General features: G+C 32.6%; 4 protein-coding genes across 6 annotated transcripts in view; 3 read left to right on the top strand and 1 right to left on the bottom strand.

The window, feature by feature from the left end:
• Positions 1 to 1,481: 1,481 nt before the first annotated feature.
• On the top strand, positions 1,482 to 7,355 carry LOC135832088 (A-kinase anchor protein 9-like). Of its 2 annotated transcripts, none has more exons than XM_065345081.1 (10): positions 1,482 to 4,404; positions 4,496 to 4,695; positions 4,775 to 5,114; positions 5,246 to 5,390; positions 5,477 to 5,673; positions 5,750 to 5,969; positions 6,085 to 6,312; positions 6,664 to 6,816; positions 6,891 to 7,048; positions 7,120 to 7,355. In XM_065345081.1, the coding sequence occupies exons 1-9, from the start codon at positions 4,064 to 4,066 to the stop codon at positions 7,029 to 7,031; spliced, it is 1,965 nt and encodes a 654-aa protein (XP_065201153.1). In that variant the 5' UTR covers positions 1,482 to 4,063; the 3' UTR covers positions 7,032 to 7,048; positions 7,120 to 7,355. The 2 variants fall into 2 exon arrangements, with proteins under 2 accessions (XP_065201153.1, XP_065201152.1); XM_065345080.1 differs by having other exon boundaries at positions 1,483 to 4,404; positions 6,891 to 7,019.
• On the bottom strand, positions 7,307 to 8,305 carry borr (borealin-related). The gene has a single exon (XM_065345088.1). It carries the CDS (start codon positions 8,303 to 8,305, stop codon positions 7,532 to 7,534), a length of 774 nt encoding a protein of 257 aa, XP_065201160.1. The 3' UTR covers positions 7,307 to 7,531.
• Positions 8,306 to 8,923: 618 nt separating this feature from the next.
• On the top strand, positions 8,924 to 11,114 carry holn1 (CD2 antigen cytoplasmic tail-binding protein 2 homolog holn1). Of its 2 annotated transcripts, none has more exons than XM_065345085.1 (7): positions 8,924 to 9,106; positions 9,273 to 9,455; positions 9,537 to 9,700; positions 9,816 to 9,960; positions 10,038 to 10,222; positions 10,294 to 10,444; positions 10,524 to 11,114. In XM_065345085.1, the coding sequence occupies exons 2-7, from the start codon at positions 9,302 to 9,304 to the stop codon at positions 10,709 to 10,711; spliced, it is 987 nt and encodes a 328-aa protein (XP_065201157.1). In that variant the 5' UTR covers positions 8,924 to 9,106; positions 9,273 to 9,301; the 3' UTR covers positions 10,712 to 11,114. The 2 variants fall into 2 exon arrangements, with proteins under 2 accessions (XP_065201157.1, XP_065201156.1); XM_065345084.1 differs by having other exon boundaries at positions 9,244 to 9,455.
• A 718-nt stretch (positions 11,115 to 11,832) lies between these two features.
• The window catches only part of LOC135832089 (uncharacterized protein CG3556), a 37,351-nt gene continuing 31,710 nt past the window's right edge, over positions 11,833 to 17,473 (top strand). The window contains exon 1 of the mRNA XM_065345082.1: positions 11,833 to 12,130. Coding sequence (XP_065201154.1) covers positions 12,046 to 12,130 — 85 coding nt within the window. The 5' untranslated portion in view covers positions 11,833 to 12,045. The remainder of the gene's footprint in view (positions 12,131 to 17,473) is intronic.

Below are 17,473 nucleotides of genomic sequence, written 5' to 3'. Positions count from 1 at the left end.
TAGTGGTGTAGGTAGATGTAACTGGAAAATACATAGATGATGCATTACTCGTGTACAGGAAATCCATTGATAAAAATGTCTGTAAAATCATAAAGATGAAATGAGCTTGTATCTATGCCGATTACTGACAACGCAACGCATTAATTTTTATTTCGTCGTTTTAAAGATACGCGCAGGCAAATAGTTTCACGATCTGAAAACAGCGAGTAGACCATATTCATCGGTTTTATTTCGATGCCAATTATTAAAAAATAAAACCAGATTTGCAATGTAAATTTAAAAAAAAAATGAAAAAAAAAATGAGCAAACTTGTAAATAGGGTGACTAAATTTGCAGTAAGAGTTTTGCACTTTTGCGTGGGTCACTTTATTTTCATAAGTACATAGGTGGTACCTATATACTTCATTGAGGTCAATGAGGTTGTACACTAACACACCAAATGTTATTGAAAAAAATAATAATCCGCGAAAAAAACATAGATATTTTCAAAAAATCAAGTTGAATCAAAAAATGAAACACAGAACAGTAGATTAATGAGTGAAGATTTTGAACATATCAAAAAATATAAGTAGGTGCCTAAACATTATGCTACATAGTTGTGCAATGTGCACCCTTCAAATTCAGGAAATTGGAAATTAAAAAAAACCATATGTTTGGATACAATACAATATTTAAGTATTTCCTTTCCCAAGTTGGTTCAACTACTTATATGTAGTTATTTTTAAAAATGTACTAAATAAAAAAAAAGCTCGAAAGCGACAAAATACTTGCACTAAGTAATCTAAATAAATTTTGTGGTTTTTACTTTTTTCATATTGTTAGCTTCTAAAAACGGTTTGAACAGAAATTTCATAAAGTAGGTAGGTACCTATTTTTTTATAAGATGAAAAAAAAAACAAAAAGCAAAAAAGCCTATTGACGATATTGCGACAGAGGAGGTTCATTGAATCAAACCTGTAGATAAAAATAAATTTCAAATCGTCATAATAATGCAGCAAAAATGAACGTCTTTTTTTAATTTAATTTTCTCAAAAATAAATAAAAGTACGTAAATGAAGACTAGAACATCAATGGTGAGTTGATGAGATCCACGCAATGTCCAGATGTGCGCGGACATGAAAAGTCCTCTGTAGAATTCAAGCACGCTTGAATTTTATTAAGCCCGTAGAAAATACAGAAAAACGTAGACTGTTGTAAAAATACCTTCATAATGACACGTTAACTTTTTCCCCAAAAAATTCCGTAAAAAGTCGTCACGGCCATTATAAAAAGGGCTAGATATATAGCGCTGAGATCTCTTAAAATTTTAAAAATATATTCTCCATTACAGGCCACTTTGAAAACCAAAATTTGAGTTCAACGAGGACGACCCACGTCACACGTGAGCAAAATTTAGGAAAATTTTTTTTGTAGCTGAACTGGAAAGTAGGAACACACGATCACGATCATACAAAAAAAACACGTCGCTGCTTGAGGAAAACAACGTTTTCTAATGTCGTGTACATAGTACACGAGTATGCCGTTAGGCGCGCTATTTATCGAACTGTGTCTGTGATCCTAGTTTTAAGTTGTTATAAAGTTGTTAATAAACCATCAAGATGGTATGATGTTCGCGTACTTATTTCGCTCATTAATTCGCAATTAACAATAATTTGCTCGTGAGAATTCTATTCTCTCGACATGGTAGCAGAGAAGTAACGATTCAATTTATCCGCGTCGCGAAAATTCTAGTTTTAATTAGTTTTTTTTTGTAATCAATGTGACACTCACTTTTCGCACCACATGTTTGTCAACACATCGCATTTCGCCATTCGCTTTTCGATTTATATCCTGTCGCTATTATGGATATAAAATTCGCTCAATTCGCTTTTTAATTTCGTTTCAATTCGCTATTCGCTCAAAATTGACTATATCCTGTCGTTACTATGGATATAGAACTCGCCGAATTCACCATGTGGCTTGATTGCCTCAACCAATCAATTGAAATTGTTGCATCATTCATCAACTCATCATCAATCAACACTGAATCGCTCCTATTCGCCTTTGAACAAATGTCCGTAGACTTAAAAGAAGTTGAAAATTGCCGCTCATCACAAAGTAAGAATTCACCGTATGATTTCACTCACGCGTTACCTTCAATCATCAAGGCCAAACACCTGGTTCCAACAGTCAAACGTTTACTCGCCAACGTCCGTCATTCCATCACTGAAACGGAAAATCTGACAACAATTCGATTTGAAAATGATCATTCATCGCTAATTTCGCTTCAATCCGATCAGCAAACAGCTGGAATCGCCTCTTCAACTGTGTTATCAGTGATCTTCGAATCATCCGATGAGTTACAGTCAGCTGAAGCTAATCCGCACCATTCCGCGAACAATTCTCAACCCACCGATCAACAGCAGCGAGAAGTCGCTTCACCGTTTGTATCCGATCAAATATCCGCTTCAAATGAACCTGAAAAACTTGAAAATGCTCATCTCGCTCCTCTCACTGAATCTCCGCTCGAATCAACTTCGGTTATCATCATCAAAACGAATCATTTTCATCAGAAGATTGAAAATTGCGCTCCGGACGAATTAAAAGCCATCATCACGCCGCTATCACCGTTAGTAAGTCTCAATTTGGCATCAAATCAACGTGATCTTCAATTTGTTTACTTTAGAAAAACATCACCGATCATTTCATACTCAGGTAATGAGTTCAATCTCAAACATATTCGTTTTAAAGTGTTTCTGTCAAATGTTTCATCAGTGTTTCATCGTTTTAAAAATTACGATCGCGCTTTTAACCGATTAATGTTCGTTTTCGCGTAATTTAGCCAATTTAAGTGTATTTGTGTGTTTTTACACATTCGTTTCGTTTTCTTTTTATCAATTTAGAAAGTCATTGAATTTGTTTCAAAGTTTATTTTACAATTTGAATTTTGTTTCGAAAGTTTATTTGTTCATTTTAGTTTTAATCGCCTGTTTTTCAATGATTTGTATAATCATTTTAGTTTTAATCAAAGTTTAATCTGTTTCAATTTTAAGTTTGTAAGTTGAAAATCAAATTGATGTTTTAGTTTTTAGTTTTCTGATGCCGCTAGTGTTATCATTGATAACATTATTCAATAGTTTATTTCGATAGTTTTATTCTAATTAGTGATTAGTTTCAAGATTGTATTTGCCAATCGTCATTTATGTTTTAGTTTATCATTTTATTTAATAAGTGTTTCAGTTTTCACTGTTCGATCGATGTATTTTTTTTTCATTTTCCCATGTTCATTTTTGATCAATTTTTGTGATTTTTTTTTTCACTTTGAATTTTTTTTCTCGCTTTCCCCCCAGTGTCGTGTACATAGTACACGAGTATGCCGTTAGGCGCGCTATTTATCGAACTGTGTCTGTGATCCTAGTTTTAAGTTGTTATAAAGTTGTTAATAAACCATCAAGATGGTATGATGTTCGCGTACTTATTTCGCTCATTAATTCGCAATTAACAATAATTTGCTCGTGAGAATTCTATTCTCTCGACATCTAAGATTCATATATGTAGGTAGTATCAATTTTTTTCATTTAATTTAAATTGCAGATCTTTGTTTTATTTTCCTTATTGAACCAACACAACACATAATAAAAAACAAATTAAAATGAGTGATTCGAAAGAAAGATTAAAAGAAAGAAAATAATAAGCAATCCTGTCTGATCCTGTTCACATGTTTTGTACCTCAAGTATTTGGCAACATTGCTTTCCTTCGCGACTGTCGCGACTCGACAAATTCATTCATTCCTCAAACAAATTTTGGAAGGTATCTCTCGTAATCGTAACCGTTGGATGTTGAAAAGATCATCCACCTTCAAGTTTTGTGGTTCATTCAAGTATTTAACTTTTTTCGTTGTATCATCTTCGCGGTGTTTTCATTTTTTACTAACAATATCGATGGAAATAGTTGTTATCCTGTGTTGATTATTCAGTTTTTAAGTACCTAATTAAGTTCATGGTGTTGCATCGATCGCGAAACCTATCTGTTCGTTTTGAATAGTGTTTTCGTTGTTAATAATCCTCAATTCCGCGCATCGTGATGGAATTTTCCGCGAATGCTTCTTCCGTGAAAAAAGAACCGAGAGATGCATTTAAAGAAACAATTAAAATGGTAGAAGATGATTTCTACAAATTTAACGAAATTGTTAATCAAAATTTGCGAATAGAAAGCGAGATTGAAAAACAGCTAGAAAAAGAAGATAAAAAATGTACGTTTTTGAAACACACAATCGGAGAGTTGAAAAAGCAATTGAGCAATATCGAAAGACTTTGTACCGAGCAAAGGAATTATATATTTGATTTACAAATGGAGCTGGAGCATATTAGTTCGACAATATACGAACAAATGGAAGTCAAGAGAATTGCGTATCCTGAAGAAGAGTAAATATACCTTAAATTCTAACTGAGCCTAGTTTAATTTTTTAGATAATCCCTTGAACCCTGACTCATTCGTTTCGACGATTTTTTGTAGCGCTAAACCGTATCGAGAAATGGTGAACTTGGCTCAGCGAATGGTTGATTGCGTCACTAATTTCAAAACAATTATTCAGCAGAATATTGACGACTGCATCGATCGGAACGAAGAAATAAATAATTGGAAAAATACTTTGAATCAGCTTCTGAGTAGAATTTCAGAACTTACGTCAACTAGGGATCGTATACGATTAGAAAGTTGGTATTTCTATTACGATTAAGAAATGTTAAATCTGAGAACAGTTTTCTGAAATGGTTTTGTTGTTGCCTATTACAGTTGATCAGTTGACTAGCTGTGTAAATGGACGATCTCTCGACGATATCAACACAAGTACTACGCGCCTACAAGAAATCAACCAAGAATTCAAAACTACAAAAATTTCACATCGCGAAGTCTCCGCTGAGAAAAATAAGTTGAATCACTGGAAGCAGCAGGTGATCGCCGAGTCTACGGATAAAAAGACATCTTACTTGAAAACTCAAGAAAATTTTAAGAAATTAAAACAATCATCTTCGGACCGGATGAACCTATTACGTACAGAAATTTGTTCGACTAAGCAACAGTATCACAACACGATTAAAGATATGAAAACTTCTTTCGATCCTGTTGAAAACGAGTAAGTTGTAGACGTAGGTAATTAAAATATTGCACTTTCAGTCTATCAAATATTGGTGCATAATTATGTAATTGAAATGAATAACTGAAGTCGAATTATGTATTTCAATAAAATGATTATGAAATGCTCAGGTTTAGAAAATTGGAATCTCTTATCAAAGAAAAATCAGCTGAGCTGGAAGATATGATTAGAAGAGAAACCGCTTCAAGGTACGAAGAAAAAATGATTTTCTCAGATATCGAAAGAATGGGCGACGAATTATCTAAAATAGAAGAGGTATTTATATTCGTAAATTTCGAGCATTTTACTATAACCCTAATTATATATTTTAACGCATTACGTTGACCAACATGTTATTTCAGTCAAACGAAGTGCTCGAAAAGCAAGAAAAATTTGCAAAACATATGTACGATTCCATGAAACAGCACACGAATGCATTAAAAACATCAATTTCAGAAAAGGAAATTTGCCTTAGAAACGTAATCGAAAAGCTAGCAAAATTAGAAAGCGATTCAGATTATTCTCCCATGGATTGCGATGAATTGAATGATACACCTAAGTGAGCATTTCAGATAGCCCCTACTTACACCGAGATGAATGTCAATACTTACATCGCGTTTTTAAAATACTTCTAGGTGTACAATATCAACTGATCATAAAAACGTAATGGATCAAAATGATCAACTCGCAAGAAGGCATGCAAAATTGATGCGAGAAACGCAAGATTTGTACGTTGTGGCAGAAGAGTTGAAATTTAAACTAAACGCCTGTGATGTTGAGATTGATTTCTTAAATTTACTCCATAACAAAATTTCGGTCAAAATGAATGAAGAACAGCAAAAAGTGGACGAAGAGGTTTGTACTACTTTTTGAAAATATTACTTATCAGGCTAACAATTTATTATAAACAGTGATTTGTTTTTGTATTTAGATAAATTGTTTTGTTATATTATGATATCATTATTTTCAGATGAATAACAAGATCGAAAAGTGCATTGAAAATGTAACTGAATTGAGTAATATTTTAATGGAAAAAAATTTATTGCTAGACTCAGTTAGAGCTGACGTTCAAAAATGTTTCAATTTGGTACCATCGTTAAAAAGTAAAATCAAAACGCAAGAGAAAGAAAACGCTGATTGTAAAACAAAACTTTCTCAGCTGGAAGAAAAAATCAGCAACGACGAAAAAATTTCACAGGTTGCGTTTAATTTTTTTTTTCGATTTTATTAATTACTTAGTGCTCATAAGCTATGTACATGATCGAAAATCAATTTCATCATAAAAATAAGTTTTCTAAATTGATTTCATTATTCTATAAAGTGTACATACAAAATACGTATACCTTTAGCTACTACTTAGATCTATACATTTACGTATAAAAATTACATTTTAGAAATTTAATATTTAAAAAAAGTATCGAGAAAGAACATGATAACGGATAGGCATTGTTTTAATTTTGATCGAATGAGAAAATAATTTTATAAATAGATAGATTTACCGGGAAGTATTGATCAATATAACTTTAACAATGTACTATATAATTTACAGAATAAAGCTAATCTACTCAAAGATTTGGAGAAAAACACATTCCCTAAGACTAGAATTCCTGCAGAATGGCTACAGTCTCTTCAACAGCAGAAGAATGAATACGAAAAATTGAAAGCAGAGCGAATGGAACTCGAAGAAAAACGAAATGAAATAGTGAATTTTAAATTTGTTCCCCTGAATTAATTTTTAAAATTTCTGCTCTAATATGATTTGAATTTTTTTTTCAGAATGTTGAAAAGTCGCCTGTTAAAAAAAAAGACAATTTGAAATTGTCAGAAATATTTACAGATACAGATCCAAAGAAACGGCGTTTAGATTCCGAGATGAAATGTGCAGCCTATAAATTATTTAAAGAGGTATTTAAGTAATAACGCACTTTTCAGAGGTAGAATGTTTTGGTAAACATTATTCACATTTTTCATTCTTGCTAATTCAGAAATGCTTTGTTGATTGCAGCGTATTCTCAAGAAGTACGGTACTTCTATATCAGATTGAATTTTCAGATATCACCTTGACTACTATATGTATAAGGATATAATTTTCTTTAAATTATTTTACGAAGTAAAAATTGATTTCGAATTATTTTTTTGAAAAATGAAAAGTTGAATTTTTTATTTGATACAATGTAATGAACTACAAAGTATTGTCATTCTTTAAAAGTATTTATTTAAATAAAATGTAGATAAACAAAATGATGCGTTCTTCAAACAACCTACTTTGAGTTCAGAATTAAAATGAGAAATTATCAATAGGTATAGTATTGTAATTCACTAGAAGTAACAGCGAAATATAATATTGATTTACAAAACGAAATATCAACGTAAAACTTAATAATAACATTTAAAAATTGTTCATTCAAATATTTACATCATTTTCCCAAACATTTGGATAAATTTGATTGTAATCTTCTTAATTGTTTTCTAGTTTCATCGTCTAAATCTAAGTTAGTCGCATGCATGCCTTCTGTGGGCAAAATCGATAAAACTCGACCATCAGGAAGAGGGACATTAACACTAACCACATCATCATATGTAACACTTGAAACCATCAAAGGGCTACCGGAAATGGACATCGCAAATTCACCTTGACGTGGACGTCGTAATACTGACAACGGTATGTTGGGATTTACTTTAGGTGTTACTAATGGAATGGCAGGCATTTCGCGATTACAAGGAGTCTTTAATTTAGACGCTGAAGGAGGTACATTTCTATCACACGATGATGATCTCAATACTTGATTTTTCTTCGTTGTTGACCTCGAATTACACGAATTGGACCGTTTTCGAACTGCGCGCTGTGATTTTGGTTTAGAATATTGGGGATTTAACATCATACCTGATTGATTTTCTTTGAAAGATTCGACGTGATCAGTACAATCCATGTCGGAAATTTCTTTCGACGTTTTGCTACCAAGACCGCTGGACATAAGATTTACTTTCAATACATTGTACATCTCCTTCAATCTTTTCAAAGCAGTCTTGTGCGCGTGATTCATATGATCGATTTTATCTCTAATAAGAGCGTTGACTTCTTCGATTTGCATAGAAATACTTTTTTCTTTAATTTCTTCGATATTCGATTCATCGCTTAGTTTAGAATCACTGGTAACTCTGCGTTTTTTCGATATTTTCGTGCGCGGCATTTTAGAATATCACCCGGAATTGAACGGTTTACTTTCAATACATTTACTTTATTAGAAACAATTTTTCTAAAAATGATAACGAACGCAATTTCCGCAAAATTTACACGAAGCCTTTAATCAAACGAACAATACAAACATTACAAACATGGGTATCCGTCGATGCCGCTTTGCCGAAATTCAAATTTTTAACGAGCAGAGTTGATCAATCAATGTTGTCAAGCCAAGAAAAAAATGTATTGACCTGATTTTATTTAATTCTTCATTCAGTCAACAAACATGCAATAAATGACCTGTAAAATATCATTCATCTAAAATTTGAAATTTATACTTATTTTTGCACTATCAATAATCGAAATTGAAACGAAAAATTCGAAATTCAAAAGAATTTAAATCAAAGTTGAAGAAAAAGAGAATTTTTGTCTGGTTTCTTTGATGAAAATGATTCGAATTCAGGCATTATGGTTATCTTTATTTTTGATTGGCCATTTTTGAAAATTGAAAACCCCGCTATTTTTAAAATATCCAATCAGAGATGACAAAATTCAAACGTCAGTAGGTCAAAATTATTATGCAGCTGAGCTGCCTATCAGCTGCCGAAGCTAAAAAAATCAAAAAAAAATGTTTACTTTACTTTATCAAAAAAATCAAAAATTTGATGTCAAGTGTATATTTCCTATATATTTCCAGAACTTTTGAAAGTTTAAAGTTATACGTGCTTGCCTGTGATTAAAATTTCTTTCAAGTAAACTGTGGCTGCTTCACAATCACAACTTTCAACTTTGTCTTTTAATACACTCATAGGTAAATGAATTGATCGATAGCCATATTTTTCGTATGTGTTTACTAGTGTTTACTGATATCAAGTAGAAAAATGTGTTAAGTCGCTTGGATAGTGTTGAAATTGTGTTGTTTTTCATTTTACTAAAATACCTATATAGCTGTTAAAATTCCGGCTGATATTGATTAGGAGTACTTGAAGTTCTCTATCACAACATCATGAATAAACGAAAGGCGGATGACAATGAGGATGATATCCTGGATATGAAATTTAGTAAGAGGAAAGGAGTTATTGAAGAAGAAGACGATGACGACGACGATGAAAACGACGACGGCAAAAAGTACGAAATCTTGAAGGAAGATGACATTGAAGGTGAGATATCACTTTGAATTGAGTTTAGACGTATCTATTGTTCAATTCGTCAGTGAAGTATTATTTTTGCTGAATGAACAGGCCAAGAAGCGGGTGTCGTAACAAACGAAGGAGATGTACAAATTACTCCATTCAATATGAAAGAAGAAATGGAGGAAGGTCATTTTGACACTGAAGGAATGTATCATTGGAATAAAGAAAGTAACGTGAGAGACAATTGGCTTGAAAACATCGACTGGATTAAAGTTAGTATTCATAAAAATCTTACTTCATAATTTTTCAAAGTAACATTGATACATGTGCTGCCTTTGCTTTGTATAAACGTACTTATCCACTTCGTAATGTCTTCAACATTCTTAGATCAAATCGAACGAAGAAAATTTGCCTAAAAAACAAGAATCCGATGACGATGAAGAAACTTCATTTGATGAAATAGGGAATTATAAACAAGTTCTACTGTACATGCGGGAACGTGAAAACGTAGCTGCCACCCTACGACGTTTGGGTTTGTAAAATACAGTAAATATTTGATCTTACAAGAATCGCTTCTTTGATAATAATGAGGCGTGTATTTTGTCAAAGGTGGTTCCAAGTCGTTGTCTGCTTCCGAACGATTGAAAAGGAAAAAAGCCGGCATAGCTTTGACAGAAGAAGAAAAAGGCGATAAAGAAGCTGTTACCAAAGTAACCGAATTAGCAGATGCTATTTTATCACGAACCGGAAATATGAATATTTATCAAGAAACGTACGAGCAGATTTCTAAAAAAGTAAGTGTATCATGCCAAACACAAAACGCTTCCCACTATTCGTAGATATTTTTCAAAATATCGTTTCGTAGATAAATGACCAAGAAAAGAAAATGAGTAAGAAAAGTTTCGCTGCGGATCTCGATATGTATGCTGACGATTTTGACGAAAAAGAAAAGGCAGAATTGACTACCGCATCAACTAGTAAAGCAAGTTCAGACACCGCCGTTGAAGAATCTGAGGGTATTGAATTTAAGCTACACCTGAAAATGAGATGATGATTGTGTTGTGTGATGTAATACATATAACACTTTCTGTGCAGGTAATGATGTCAAGTGGGAGATTAAGAAGAGTTTAGATGCTGAGGCTATTGAAGGACCTTATTCTACTGAACAAATGAATAAATGGATGCAAGAAAATTATTTCAAAGAACAAGTTTGGGTACGAAAGTTCGGCTCAAGCAATGAATTTTATTCGTCTAAAAGAATAGACTTCGAGTTATATTTATAAACTATAGACATCTACGATTTACTCAAAAAATCTTACCAAACCACGGTAATTTACTGTGAAGTGTAGTTTTTGAATTATTTTTGTTACTCGATGGGACAAGAATATGTATTACATATCTTCTTCAATTCGATATCTAATTCGCTTACGTTTGAATGTGACTACTTCTGCGGATTCCGAATCCATCTCCAAGATGAACTTGAAACTATTTCATAATTTCTAATTATTCGTTGATTCTGTTCTTCTATGACTATTATTCGTTTACATTATGTTCAGTGTTTTCACTTCTTATGAAGGAAAGCTTTTGGGTGTGATTTTTTTGAATAAGTACCTTTAATGTGGTCTGTTGACTTAATGATGTGTTATAAGGTATTCTTAAAAAATTTAGCTTCGCTTTTGAAAAATATTTCTGCTTTTTATTTCCGAAATACTGCTACCTATGAAATTATACGAGATCAGTGCGTAACAGCGGTGAAAATTCACTCGGACTAATCCTGATTGGCCGCTATCTTCTGAATTAATTTTTATTTCGCTGAAAGAGGTACAATTTATACCTGATGTTTTGAAAAACTACGCGAAAAAGGCATGAACGCCTTTGAGTAAATGTGGATGCATCAATAAAACTTATTTGAATGTTTAAAAAAATTCGACTATCGCTTTGAAATGGGATGTGCATTGCAATAGCCTTTATTGTTTTACTTTTTTCTTTCGTGCATTGTACATATAAGATAATTGTGTAAACTTTGTGAATAAACGATTACGAATCATTGAAAAAAAAAAAAATTGAATGGTTTAATGAATCGTAAGTCATGCTGAAAAAAATACATTTTTGTTTGTAAATTGGAATATTTTCGCAGAAGGGATGAGCATTCGAAAAAGTACAGAATATTTCGAAGAGCTCTGCGATTATTTCATGAAAACTTCGGTATTAAACAAATTTTATTACCAATACGTAAATACGGCATAAATAACGATGAAAAAAAAAACGAAAGGGAGTCCTGGTAAATTGAAGTAATGTGAATGTGCATGACATTCTTCAAATACAAGGGGCAAAATTTTCTCGCGGAGTTACCCCATCGTCGAGGAGGATGGTTTATCGAACGCCGGGTAGGGCGACATTTAGTCGGTCGCCATTCGCCAACCCAACGCGATTCTAGCGTCGCCGATTATTCCTTTGAAACGTATACCTCCGAAGTTAGTTTTCGTTCGTCTCTTACGTAGAACGAACCGTACGGGAAGTCAGTCGCTTAAATGGCTCCTACAAGTTTTACGATCTCTTCGTAAAATATTTCGATTCTTAAAAAGTCGCGTCCGAGCCCGAAGCTTTCACATAAATAATGAAACCTTTCAACATTTTTTTCGTTCTTTTCGTATCTTTAAATTACTATGCATCTGCCGGACCGAAACAGAAAGATAAAACAGGTAATTTATTCAGTTGTTTTGCTCTGATTAATATAATTTAGAAATTTAAAAAAAAATTAATTCGAGAATTTTTTAATTGAAAATTTTTTTTGGTGGTGCACCGTGGATTTCATGTTTATGGCAAGGTTATTAGCGCTTTTAGTTCAAGGTTGTTGCACAATATTAAATAAGTACATATTTTACCAGTAAAGGTATTGGATACTCTCTGTATTCGATGTACGAGTAGCCAGTAGAGTGATTCTGTATGACGTTGAAGAGCTATCAAAAATAACATTGAACTGCCGTAACAACAGTACATACAATGTTTACTTTAATTTTATAGTGATCAAAGATTTTTTTATGTTGTAGTTTTTTGCATAATTGAAACAAATCTCTTATTAATCTTTCCTTTTTGTAATCCCTTCTCAAGTTCTTAATATCATTTTGAAACAATGGCATAATTCACCATAATTTCCTTTGTAACAGTTATAAGTAGGTACATGTAACTTGGGTATTTAAAATTTCCATTTCCCTTCCGTCGAATGACATGGGTACGTATTTTATTTGTGCTAAAAATGATATAAAGTTGAATGAAACCGTGGAACTGACGACGAGTAACGAAATGTTGAGGTAGGTATTTAAGATTTGTTGAAATATGAAACTCCCAAAGGGCTGACGTTAATTTTCGCCGACGTTTTCGAATGTTCGTTGATGTCAAATAGGTAGTTGTATTTTTCACTTGAATAGAATGAACATTTAAAACGAATCCATCTTTCATTTACGTAGGTATTATCAGTTTTATTTTTTCACTGAACGCATTTTTGAAACATTGCATCGAGCATTGTTGAATAGTGAAATATTTTTGATAGGTGGACAAAAGGCAAGTATAGGTAGTAGGTACATAATTAAAAGTTTGAAGGTTTGACGATAGAAAATTTTGCTGAATAGGGTAAATCATAACGGAAGATTTTTTCCTATTTGAGTTGACGAAATGCCTTGTCAATGGTACCTTACCTACTTACTGCATGTCTATTGAGCACCAATGAAACATTACGAGATTCTTCAGTTGTGTAACAGTTCAGATCTTATTTTCTTGTGCGGGATTGTATTTTAATATAGGTAACTAGGTAAGGATGAGTTTGTTTGTTCTTTGTGGCATTTATAAAATTCAAGAAATCAGAAATCTGGGTCGGATTGATAAAAAAATTAGAAAATTCTACTGACATTGTTTTTTTTTTCCTTTATTTGCTTCTAATAATGAACCAAGAAATATCTAGCTTAAATTTTTTTTTGTTAATTACTTAAGTTTCTGAAAAATCACCCCTGTTGAATAATGCTGACATCCAATAAAAATTGAAACCACGAGTAACGAAACCGAAAAAGAACGATATTTGGTAAACAACGATACAAAATTAAAAAAACGTGAAGGGGTGGTATCGATTTTCCTTCAGTCACCAAAATAAATTAGCCATGCACCAGTCCTTTGCTGTAAGTAATGAGTATGCAATTATCATACAGTGCAGTACCTATATCATTTAAAAAACATATTTACCTTTTTACCTAAACGTTGTTTAGTTAGATGTCATCAATATCGGTGTTTAGTACCCAAATTTGTACCTTGGGGGGTGAACCGCTTCGCGGTCCCAACCTCCGGCTCGCGTCTTCGCCTACGTGAATATGTAATGTACCTAGGTTTCAAAAATATTACATCTTGCTTCAATGGCGAGGTGATAGTTGGCGCCTTTCTCATCCCGCATGCATTTTTTGGTCCAATTTTTGTAATGAAATGTACTTTCCTCCTCAGATTTCCCCTCACAGCTCAGGACCCTATTGTTAAACATTTTAGCCTGAAAGTAATCTCAAGTAGAAACCTTCCTCACGGCTGTCCTTTATTTTAACGGACCCCAATTTTTATTTTTGTTTTTAATGAAGTTGAGTGAAATTAGAAACATTACCTTATGTATATGGTCTCAACATCGGATATTTTTCAAAATGAATGATTAAATTAAATTACCTGTATTATTACCGAGTGTGGTGAGGGAACCTCCCTTTAAGGGTGGGGTATGCGACCTTCATAAACAGGTGCGCATGGTGTCCCCAAATGTTCTAATGAAGTTCCCTCCCCATACAAAATTCCGGAGAGCATGGTGTCCCCCATGAGAAAATATTGGGCTCGTCCCTGAAGATGGGAATTCCCGCACCATGCTCCCTAACTCGTAATTTTGTCTCCAGTCTCCGTACTCGCACTTGAAGGATAACAACCTAAAATATTGATTTTCTATTTTCATCCTCGTTCATGAGATTGTGTAATCCGGTGAACCAATTAATTAATTAGTTGTACGAGTACTTATGTCCTACGAGGCTACGACCCGCTCTCATCTGAACTTTGGGAAAAAATTTTCTCTGTAAATTTTCAAAATTTCCTCAACTTTTTTTGAAATTGTAAGCTTGTAGCCATATTTTATAATACATATTTTAGCTTTTATTTTCGATCTTTTCGGGAGTAAGTACAAAAACGTTACTTTTGCATTCATTAGATACCCAATATCTTTCATGTCTTTTTTTTGTTTTAATTCACCTACTTTCGATTTTGTGAGATGGAATTTGCTATTAGGATTACTGCAAAAAAAAAATTGAAAAAAAAATAGAATTATGTGTGTACTTAAATGAATAAAGATGAATTCTATTAGTGTCCATGTATATTTTGTACCAAGGACTGTAAGAAATAACTATACCTAGGTATACTTAAATGTTACCTGTTTTTCTCTATTGAAAACGAGAGCAACAATAAAATTATGTACCGTATTCTTGGACGTTTACTTAATAAGTACCTACATTATTCGAATTAATACGTAGGTAGAGTTGAATTGGTCAATAGACAGTTCGAATTGACCGAATTCCTGTGTATACGAATGGGTTGCTCCTTGACGTCATTATCATTATTCATACCTACATAGGTACCTATCAGTAATAGAATAAAAATCACTTTTTCGATTTTAATTTTTTTCAGTTGAATAAACATATGTACTTACAAATTTTAAAAATCGAGGTCCCCGTAGAATAGGGATGGACGCGGTTTCAATGTTGGAGAAGTTTAAGTAATACGAGTCTTTACATTTTGATAAGTTTTGTCACCAAATGCTGACTTTCTGAATGTAAAGTAGGACACCTCGTATAAAAATATTTTTTCAGCTGTTTAAACACGTTGACGTAATGGCATTGCAGAAGTATTTCTGAAAAGTTTTTGATGTATGTACATTGGAAATTAATTCTATAGTGGTCAGAAGAATTGAAAATTAGGTAATACCTACCCTTCAATGAACGAGTCCTTCTATAAAAACAAGCGAATTTTTCGGATAAAAATTCACCCAAACTGTCGTATTACTCATAGTTAAAGTTTGGTTGCAACTTTCGTAATAATAACAATAAAAAAAGTACGCTCAAGTGGTTTTGTTAGCATAGAAACAAACTTGAAATAAACAATTTCGAAAATATTTTTTTATATTCCTAGGCGTGTGATGGTGACTCAAAGTTTACAAGCGAAGAAAAACTCAAAGAAATTAACATGGATTCTCGGAGGAGCGTAAAGTACCTACTCGTAGTTTTTGAATGGACTTGGCTTTCATCGGTAGTTTTTAAGTTTCTTTTGTTTTTCTCCCTAACGCGTTAATTTTTCTACTGCTTCACTCGTAAAATTATGGTAGGTATTTTTGGTGCCAACTTAACCTCCTCTCGTCAGAAGTAGCAGAATAAACTTTTTTCAAATCACCCCCACTCTGAATTTTGTTCCAAGCACTTTCTCAAACGAAAGAGTACTTGGGAAAAAAAAAGTAGAAAGACTGCTGTGATAAATTTATTAACGGTTTCGAAATTTTAGGCTTTTTGTGTATGATGTTTATCTCTCATCAATTACAAAATTCCCAGTTGAATTTTTTTTGAGGCAATTCAATTTTTTTCTATTGAAATATGTAATAGTTGCGTATCACATTGATGCAATTTTGACCGAATATTACGCTACGGTGTAAGTTTTATCTTTGGCAAACAATTTTTAGCGGTGAAATTTATTAGCTCTGAAGTACCGTTTTTTTTTCTTTCTTTAATAAAATTAAGACATTTTCTTCTGAGTTGGAAAAACTCGAATTTTTTTCATAATAAGAAAAAAATTCAATTTTTTCATCTAGAAATTTCCTCCAAATAATACATAGGTATTAAATTTTAGACAGTCGGTAAAAAGTTTTTTTATTATTTTTTCAATTTTTAGTTTCTTGTTTTAATCGTAGGAAAAAAACAATACGGAAAAAACACTGTTATCTGCTCATTTTGCTTTATTTCTGCTCAAATTGAAATAAAACATATTCTTTCCGCTTTCTGATTTTTATTCACATTCCTGAAAGGAAAAATTATCATTTTCAATGGCGCCATTTACTCCATGATTACCTATATTATCATAAAGTTGGAAAAAATTCTATGCATATTTGAATTTGAAAAATTGACCAATAAAGAAGTAATATCTCAAATTTCAATAGGCCCTTAGAAAAAAAATTAGATTTAACTTTAAATACTTGATAAAAATTTAACGTAAGTATTTTCTCTTATACTTACATAACTCCTACTTGACAAGATTAAGAGGACTGAAAATTATTTGAAATAAAAATGTAGTTTTTACTCTGCACCCTATGGGGTAGACAACTATTATTACATATATTGAGTAAGGGTTGCATAATCACCGGGTGGAAGAGTTTAAACATCCTGCATACCTAATTACCTATGTACTTACGTAAATGTATTTACTACGCAGTTGAGTTATTACTAGTTCAGCTTTTATTATCGTTTGGTAAATGGTCCTGACCAATGTCGAACCCGTTCCTTATTTCAATTTTAAGAAAGCTGGAAATGAGCCACACACGAGTTGTTCATTGTTAGTAACTATCATTTTTGCTGTTCTAGTGATTTTCAACGATCTATCCTTGTTTTTCCACTAACTTCCCTGGTCAGTTGAATCATTCAACTACTATTGGGCCGTAGGCGAGTAACCACCGAAAATAAGTAAGCAAAACTACAATAATCAGGATTGTCGATGTCAATAGCCGAAAATACTACCTACAATCCTACATACATGTATAACATACTTACATATAACTAACAACAGCAAAATTACTGATAGAATAGGTATTACTAGTCAACTTTCATCAGATCTTTGCATCTTAGACCTATTGAGACCCAGGTGCCATTATACCTGTATCAATTGGAAACATTTTTACATATTCACGCAACAGGCTACAAATACGTAAACGTAAAGTTGAACTTTCATTCATTTATTCACACTCGTACTAATGCTACAAATGTTAAATAAGTACGAAGATT

This window comes from Planococcus citri, chromosome 1 (assembly GCF_950023065.1).
Source record: "Planococcus citri chromosome 1, ihPlaCitr1.1, whole genome shotgun sequence".
Taxonomy (NCBI): Eukaryota; Metazoa; Arthropoda; class Insecta; order Hemiptera; family Pseudococcidae; genus Planococcus; species Planococcus citri.
Note: the sequence above shows the minus strand (reverse complement) of the source record. Positions and strands in the feature narration are given on the sequence as shown.

Coding starts and splice junctions, on each gene's coding strand:
- LOC135832088 (XM_065345080.1), top strand. CDS start 4,064: ATGGAATTTTCCGCGAATGCTTCTTCCGTGAAAAAAGAACCGAGAGAT. Junction 5,970..6,084: donor AGCAAAAAGTGGACGAAGAG/GTTTGTACTACT, acceptor CATTATTTTCAG/ATGAATAACAAGATCGAAAA. Junction 7,020..7,119: donor CCTATAAATTATTTAAAGAG/GTATTTAAGTAA, acceptor TGTTGATTGCAG/CGTATTCTCAAGAAGTACGG.
- borr (XM_065345088.1), bottom strand. CDS start 8,305: ATGCCGCGCACGAAAATATCGAAAAAACGCAGAGTTACCAGTGATTCT.
- holn1 (XM_065345085.1), top strand. CDS start 9,302: ATGAATAAACGAAAGGCGGATGACAATGAGGATGATATCCTGGATATG. Junction 9,456..9,536: donor GAAGGAAGATGACATTGAAG/GTGAGATATCAC, acceptor CTGAATGAACAG/GCCAAGAAGCGGGTGTCGTA. Junction 9,961..10,037: donor TGCCACCCTACGACGTTTGG/GTTTGTAAAATA, acceptor ATTTTGTCAAAG/GTGGTTCCAAGTCGTTGTCT.